General features: G+C 40.1%; 1 protein-coding gene across 2 annotated transcripts; it reads left to right on the top strand.

Moving 5' to 3' along the window:
• Positions 1-725: 725 nt before the first annotated feature.
• On the top strand, positions 726-8,385 carry tmem147 (transmembrane protein 147). Of its 2 annotated transcripts, none has more exons than XM_034873339.1 (8): positions 726-828; positions 1,386-1,488; positions 1,779-1,848; positions 2,862-2,927; positions 3,055-3,191; positions 5,208-5,292; positions 7,009-7,130; positions 8,151-8,385. In XM_034873339.1, the coding sequence occupies exons 2-8, from the start codon at positions 1,412-1,414 to the stop codon at positions 8,269-8,271; spliced, it is 678 nt and encodes a 225-aa protein (XP_034729230.1). In that variant the 5' UTR covers positions 726-828; positions 1,386-1,411; the 3' UTR covers positions 8,272-8,385. The 2 variants fall into 2 exon arrangements, with proteins under 2 accessions (XP_034729230.1, XP_034729229.1); XM_034873338.1 differs by having other exon boundaries at positions 726-824.

Genomic DNA, 8,385 nt, shown 5'->3' on the forward strand with positions numbered 1-8,385 from the left:
GAACAAATAAAACAATCCATTGCTTCATTTATCATGTTAAGTTCATTGGTTTTTTGCTTCCAAGATGTGCTTTAGAATTATATTTTAAGGAATGAATTACTTTTGTTAAACAATTGTTTAATGTGCTAACGCTATTGTTATGTTATTTAGGGCATTTTTAATAGCAAAAACATGTGAAAATGCAGACGTAAGAAATGTAAATCCTCTGTTAATATAAACGAAGTTAATGTTTTTTGAAGAATCAAACACATTTTAATTATTTAGATATTTAAATAACCTGCACTTTTGGGATTCTAATGCTAGAAATGGGACTTGAATGCAAAGTTAAACTGCATGTTGTTCTTTTTACTACTGTCTGAGTTATAATCTATAAGCATTTTACAGTTATCACAAATACAATTGTGACCTGTGTTTTGTACATTTGATTTTCTTATCCCAACGGCAGCCAGTTTTTATTCATTGCTAACATTTGAAGCCCTTCCATCTCAACAGTTCATCCCCTCTTGTATTAATTATTTGTTATCTGTTGTTTTGAAAGCTCGGAATCTAGGCCCTATATTATTCTTTTTTTGTCCATGTTTGCCTGCTTGTCTTGAGGGGTTGACTTCCAACAACATAATTATCATTTCGGATGCAGGAGCGTCACCATTGCACCCAAGAAGGTGGTGTCACTAGTAAATTCTTGATTTAATTTTAGCCATCTTATGGAACATAAAGTTCCTACCCGTGACATAGTCGGAAGCATTTCTAGGTTGAGCCAAGCTAACTTCCGGTTGTCATTCAACGAGCACGGCAGTTTGCTTCTCCTCAGCTCTTCAAAGACTGTAAGTAAGTGCTGACACTGAAAGGCTCCGTTTTACAGGTGCTGCCCGATGGCTTAAGTGGTAAAGTAGTAAAGACTATTTGTATGGATAAACTCATAAATAATATAAATAAAGTACTTTTGCGACTTGCTCGCTCCATACAGGAGCGTGTCTTGGCGACGGGAGTGTAGTTTAGCTAGCTAACGTTTGCTAACTTGAATGTAGCTACCTGTTCATTTCCTTAATGCCTTCGTCGTTACATGGCTTTGCAGCTATGTTCATTAAATAAAAATGACACCTGCTGAACGTCTTGACAAAGTCGTTATTGCTTTGCAAATACTATAAATTAGCTTGTTAGCATCCTGTCGGCTCCATTATAAAACGTCAATGTAACATCCCCCACAGCTGTTAATGATAACAGTAGCAGTGTGTGTGTGTGTGTGTGTGTGTGTGTGTGTGTGTGTGTGTGTGTGTGTGTGTGTGTGTGAGAGAGAGAGAAAAAAAGAACACACATTTTAAAATGCCCTGTATATACACTAACAATGTTGAAGTCCTATTGTTCGTTTCTCTCTTTCTCTCCAGGGAGCTGGATTTTGAGACCAGACATCATGACCCTGTTTCACTTCGGGAACTGCTTTGCCCTCGCCTATTTCCCTTACTTTATAACGTACAAGTGCAGTGGCCTGTGAGTTTCTGTTTGAATCAAGGATCTGCCTCTTTACAGCTTATACATCATTATTAAATAGTTTCTTTGTATTCCTATGTTGTAGCAACATACTGTATGCTCAGAGATTAATTGCGTGTGCTAATAATCTTCTTAGTAGGAGAGGTTTGGGGGGAGGGGGTCCACATAATCTTCTTAGAAGTGTGTAGTGTGCTCTTCAAATTTCCAATTTCTGCCTTTATTGCCTTGTTTCTGTTCCTCCTTTTCTTACAGCCTTGCCACTAATCTGTATCTGTGTGTTCGATCTTTAGCTCAGAGTACAATGCCTTCTGGAGATGTGTCCAGGCTGGCGCGACCTACCTGTTTGTCCAACTCTGTAAGGTGAGTGAGCTTTTTGGTAATTACATTTATTTTCATCATACACTTAAAGGTGCACTGTGAGTTCCTGCATGGTTTCAGCAGGATTTCATTTTTTGTCTCAAATCGTAGGCATCTTTCCTTGATCCGCTAGCTGAATACACTGCGAAAAAGCCCGGTCTCGGGTTAACAACACATGGGTTGTAAATGTCAAACACTCGAGGCTCGTGATAGGCACTCAAACACAACAGAACACTGGGGGTTTGTGACAGTTAAGGCCATGACACACCAAACAGCAGAAAAGGCCAGACTGACTGCCTCCCCAAGTTGGCCAAAAAAAGTGCCTCGGAACACGCCAAAGCGATGACCACTGCCGACGGCAGCTGATTGGATGAACGCTTCTTGTTTCTCTGGAGATTCAAAGCCAAACTGTCATGGCAGCTTGTTCCGAATACAATCTCATTTTAACTTAAATAGTTCACCTCCACGTGATTCTGAAAACACGTGAACATTTTAAACGAGAAATAGGCCGTGCAGTTGGTGAATCTGTCTTCATTTCAGATTGACAAAGGTCAGTTTAAAGATTTTTTGTCAGATTTGAGAGACTTTAGTCACGCTCATCCCACTCGTCATTTCAGGGTTAGCACACCAGCAATCAGATTGGTTATTTGTGTCCGACTGCCGGCAGTGCCCGCCTTCCGACTTAGCGTGTCAAATCGGAAAAACTGAAGGACGACGGCACTGAACACACCGATCAGACTCGAGTCACCGACCTCGCCATGCTGTCCGACGGCCGATGGTTGGGTTTCAGTGCCTGTTGTCAGTTTGTCATGACAGTTACAGAAACATGGGGGGGAGGGGCAAGCTTGCACTGTTTTTGTTTTGAATTTACATGGATCGTCAACAGAAGTGACCATGCAGGAACTTATAGTGCACATTAAGTAAGGAAGATTGCAGAAGAAAGCACAAACTGATGATGTCATATGATGCCTTATGTTTTGGAGAGGGTTAACTGGATTTGCCTCTTTTTGTTTTAGATGCTGTTCCTTGCCACATTTTTCCCCACATGGGAAGGAGGAGCTGGAGTTTATGACTTCATAGGGGTGAGTGTTGTTACTTAATTACAGTAATAGAGATCTGTTGTACAACTACCCACTAGCCAAATGCAAAGCTAGGCAATACAATACTAGTTTGTGTAAGAAGTTGTAATGTGTGCGTTTTGTTTTCCAGGAATTTATGAAGGCAACAGTGGACACTGCAGACCTGTTGGGTCTCCATCTTGTGATGTCTCGTAATGCCGGTAAAGGGGAGTACAAGATCATGGTGGCTGCCATGGGCTGGGCAACAGCAGAACTTGTGATGTCTAGGTAAGCAGTAACACTGCTGCTCTTGCAGGTGATTATTTCACATACAGTGCATATGGAAAGTTTTTACAGCATTTCACTTTTTCCATATTTCCTTATGATACAGCTAGAGATAAACTAATTACAATTTATAGACCGATTCAGATTTATTTTTTTATCTAACCAATTTACAGCACACTCAAATATTTATTTTCTATCTTTTCTTTAAAAGAAAATTTTACAATTTGCATAGACCATTTTTTGAAAAGATAATCCATCACTGTAAAATAGAACTATATGAAATACTCCTGGTCTGGGAAATTCACGCACATCTAAAGTGCAATGTTATGGAAGAACCATTTCCTTCTTTTCACATCCATTATCCAACAAAAAAAAATGATATATTTAGCAAACTAAACTTCTGTATGTATGAAAACAGGTAATGGAAATATAATAATATATAAATAACTAAAAGAAATATAGCCTTCCAGTAATATAGTTCTCAAAAAACACACACACACACACACAGGTCTGTTTGAAAGTTAACAGTAATGTTACCTAAAAATAGCATGTAGTTCCTTTTTTAGCAAGTTTGCTTTATTTGTTATTGTGGATAAATAATATCAATATCAACGGGCTTATCTGCTAACAATCCAGCAAATAGACGGTACCCTAGCGTCCCTTTACCTGAAACAGATGATTTAACGTCACCGCTAATTCTTCACACGGTTTAGCAACAAAACTAAATGCTGAGGGAATATTACTAACTTTTTAAAGTTGTTTTTGAGAGGTATGACTCCCCACTAACCTGGAAACCTTTTAAACGGTAACGAATACACACAGCGTCTCCTGCAGCGCGGAGTCAGAGGCAAAGGAACCGTCACCGCAGCGTTCGCTACTTGTCTCACCTGGGGTCTGATGAACAGTATATTCATCAAAGTCAGTGTGCCCAATGCTATTTTCCCATTTACCGTAGCCATAAGTGCGGTTTTTTTCATCCAGTTGTCCAGCCTCAGAGGGGAGAGAGCGGCTGACCGTTCGCCTGAGATCAGTTGAGCAGACTGCTCTGCAGAGCTTTTCTGACATTTCCTAAACAGCTCTTGAAGCTCCGGTGCTTGTGCACGTGTGATGCTGATGTTTCTGCGATGTTAAACATGCGGCGCCCAAGTGCATTTGACCGGCATGAAATTGGCATATGTAAGTCTGACCTGCCGGTCGCCTGTCACATCAAATCCGGCTAATTCCGGTCACCGGCCAGCCAATCGGTGCATCTCTAGTTACAGACTCTTTCCGACTCTTTTTTTTAAACATTTTATAAAAAATAAAGAACGTAAATACAATATGTACGTAAGTAACATAAGTATTCACAGCCTTTGCTCAGTGCTTTGTTGTGGCACCTTTGGCAGCATTAACCTTCTCAAAGAGAATACGAATATGAAGCCACAAACTTGCACACCTATCTTTGGCCAGTTTGGCCCATTCCTCTTTACAGAACCTCTTGCGCTCCATCAGGTCGGATGGGGAGGTCAGTGCTCAGCTATTTTCAGATCCCTCCAGAGATGTGTAATGGAATTGAAGTCTGGGCTCTGGCTGGGCCACTCAAGGACATCCGGAGTTGTCCTGAAGCCACTGCTTCGATATCTCACCTGTGTGCTTATGGTCGTTGTCCTGTTGAAAGATGAACTGTCGCCCCAGTCTGAGGTCAAGAGATCTCCGGAGCAGGTTTTCTTCCAGGATGATCAGTAGAAACCGAATGCACATGAGCTCAATTTTGAGCTAGATTGCAAAGGCTGTGAATACTTATGTACAAGTTATTTCTTCATTGTTGTATTTTTAATAAATTTGCTAAAATATAAAACTTTTTAATCAATATGGGGTAAAATATGCAGAAGTTTGAGGGGAATAAAATAAATTGAATCCATTTTATAAAGCTGTGACACAACAAAATGTGAAAATAAAAGTAAACGCTGTGAACACCTTCCGTATGCCCTGTATACGAACAATGACTCTAACCGTTTGTGTCCTGTATTGGCTTTTCAGGTGCCTTCCTCTGTGGGTGGGAGCCAGAGGGATTGAGTTTGACTGGAAATACATCCAGATGAGCTTTGACTCTAACATTAGTTTGGTGAGTCGCTGTCTTCTTCCTCACTACTCCGCTCTGTCTGCTCCTGTATTTTCAAATCTTCCGTCCCAGACCTACACTCTGTTGTCTTTCATGTCAGCCTCACCTTTTCTTCTTATCCTCCAACTTTCGAAGATTTGTTAATTTCACGCATCATCATTGTCTCATTAAACACAATATCAGCTTTTCAGAGGGAGCACGATAACATACAAAAGATAAAATACAAACCAAAAATTCTTAGACAAATATAGAAAAAAAGAAAAATGGAATCTAATGGTCGACTCAACATAGACAGATACTACAAACAGACAGACAATCCCAGCAGAAAATAGCACTTAACGGAATAATCAACAATCATATGTTACAAGCAATTTTTCCATGACACTTTTCTGGAAGATGGAGACAGAATGCAACAATTTCAATTGTTTCTCAAGCCCGTTCCAAATCTGCGGTCCCCTACAAACTACACTCGGTTGTTTTTTGCCAGTGATTAGGTGTTTTTCCCTCGTGTCATAAGTGTGCAGGGGACGACTGATTGGAACAAGCTCACAAAGTGGGTAGTTTTACCTGTGAATGACCTGGAATATCATGCAAGCATTATGAAAGACATACTCGATGAGCCTAAATAAACCAAGGCGACGAAATAGAGGACAAGTGGGGGTATTGGGCTCAGTTTTATTCAAGTGGCTGGGAGAAGTGTTACACCATATGACATTACAATTGTTCAGATGGGGCTCAAACAAAGTTTTATAAAGGGTGATCAGTGCCGAGTGTGGGAGTAAATGTCTTACTAAAACTAAATGTCTTACTAAAAAATTGTAACATATTTGGAATTTGTTTTGTTAGTTGATCAAAATGGCATTTGAAATTGAAACATTCCTCCATATAGACTCCGAGGAACTTACTGGTGTTTACTCTTTCTAACTTGAGTTTGTTCATTTATTTTAAGACAAACATGCTTGTTTTCCCATTTGATTTTTGTTGGAATGAAATTTTTCTTATTGAAAGAAATAGACAGAAATCCCAGTGGTAAGATGTGGCAAACTCATAGACTTATCCTAAGCGACTTGGAGCTGTGATTGCCGCAAAAGGCAGCTCTGCAAAGTAATCTCTTTAGCGGGGTGAATAGTTATGCACGTTGACTTTTTCTTATTGTTATCTTTTCCTATTTTTTGTTTGTTTCACAATAAAAATAAATAAACAACATCTTCAAAATTGTGGGCGTGTTCTGTAAATTAATGATGCAAATCCTGAAACAGTCCATGTTAATTCCACATTGTAAGGCAACAAAACATGAAAAAAACCAATGGGGGTGAATACTTTGGCAAGGCACTGTAAATGAATTGGTATCGTCAGCAAATAAAACCATGGTGTGTAAAACCATGGTGGAATTTTCAAAGTCATTAATATATAAAATGAAGAAGAAAGGGCCCAAAATGGATCCCTGGGGGATTCCACGATTGATGGGTTTTCTTATGGAAAGTTGTTAACTTATTATTTATATTGCTGCCAAATAAAGAACTTGTACTCTCCTCCTTCCCCTTTGTTTTCAGACGTTCTGTCACAGAAATGATAATGAAATAATGACTTTTTAAAAATGTTTCATTCTCAATGTGGTTTTTCTCTATCCCTAGATATTTTATATTGCCATTGTATCTGTAATGAAATGTTTATATTATGAAACTTGAGTGTGTTACATATGTATTTCTGTGTTTATAGGTCCATTATATTGCCATGGCAGCAGTGGTGTGGATGTTCACACGATATGACCTTCCTAAGAGTTTCAGGCTTCCTGTTACGGTGCTGCTGGCTCTCTGTGTCTACAAGGCCTTCCTAATGGAGTAAGTCCGACACACAATTACACAAATTTATATGCTCAACACAAACCTATACACACACCGTCAGACATACTACGTACAGTACACAGGCGGACAGAAGAGACTGGTATTAAATTTAGAATATGTAGTGACTTTCTCTTACTAAAGCATTGTTGGCCGCTCCTCCCCTGCTCATAGAGAGAGAACACAGCAGTGGTCGAGGGAACTAGAGTTATGGAGAGGGGGTGCCAAACAAAGCAGTGAAGCCGAGGAATAAAATAATCTTGGATTCTTGTAAGGGCTAATGTTCTAAAGCACAATTCAGCACACCCACTGCTCCACAGGAAGGTGCCCTGTTGTCAGATTATGAGTGAATGTAGAGCGTCATCCTGTCTGTTTCTGTGTGTCTGTGTCAGTTAGAGTTGTGCGTCAATATGAGACGCTGAGGGGCAAAGCGGCAGCTGGAAATGAGAAGAGGCAGCACAACCTGCACACTGTTATTGGCTGGGGGTTTCACACCTTTCTTTTGACACCCACAAACGTCCCACACTCACCAAAATAAAAAAGAGAAAATCCAGGCTGAGGGCAAGCTCTCTGCCGACAGAGACACACCGCTACACACTCTCCTAGTGGGTCAGAAGTGATTGATTACTTTTGGGGATTACTTTTGTATTCGTTTATACATTGTCTTTGAGGAAAGCACTGCATATTATTAAGCTTTTTAATCTTCTCATGTAATTTTGGCGTGGAAGTGAATGTGTGTATTTCCAAAAAGGGAACATTTCGACCATCAATGTCATGGCTGCACATTATTTTGTGAACCACAGGATGGCACTAGTTAACAGCAAGAACATGAGCAATAATAATGATTGCATACCATATGAATAGTAAAATGCAAGTGCAGGCAAGAGAAATTTATGCATCCACAAGTGGAAGAGATGGTACTTTCTAAAGTCTCTGACACTCCGTTGCTCTGATGGATGGCTTCAGCAGTTTAGTTCTCTAACATTGTAACTTACATTATGTTTCTCTCTGTTTCTTCAGGTTGTTTGTCCATGTCTTTCTGCTGGGCAGTTGGACAGTGTTGTTGGTGAAAGCTGTGCTGACTGGTGCCATCTCTCTCTGCTCACTGTTCCTTTTCGTCACTCTGGTCCACAGCAACTAAGTACAACTCAGCACCCTGAGATAAGCCTGCAGCAGTCTTATTGGTCCCGACCTGACCCGGGTTGTGATAGATAGAAGCCGACTCCCTGATACCTTTTCAGTCTAAATATCACCA

This window comes from Etheostoma cragini, chromosome 6 (assembly GCF_013103735.1).
Source record: "Etheostoma cragini isolate CJK2018 chromosome 6, CSU_Ecrag_1.0, whole genome shotgun sequence".
In the NCBI taxonomy this organism is placed as follows: Eukaryota; Metazoa; Chordata; class Actinopteri; order Perciformes; family Percidae; genus Etheostoma; species Etheostoma cragini.

Coding starts and splice junctions, on each gene's coding strand:
- tmem147 (XM_034873339.1), top strand. CDS start 1,412: ATGACCCTGTTTCACTTCGGGAACTGCTTTGCCCTCGCCTATTTCCCT. Junction 1,849..2,861: donor TGTTTGTCCAACTCTGTAAG/GTGAGTGAGCTT, acceptor TTTTTGTTTTAG/ATGCTGTTCCTTGCCACATT. Junction 5,293..7,008: donor TTGACTCTAACATTAGTTTG/GTGAGTCGCTGT, acceptor CTGTGTTTATAG/GTCCATTATATTGCCATGGC.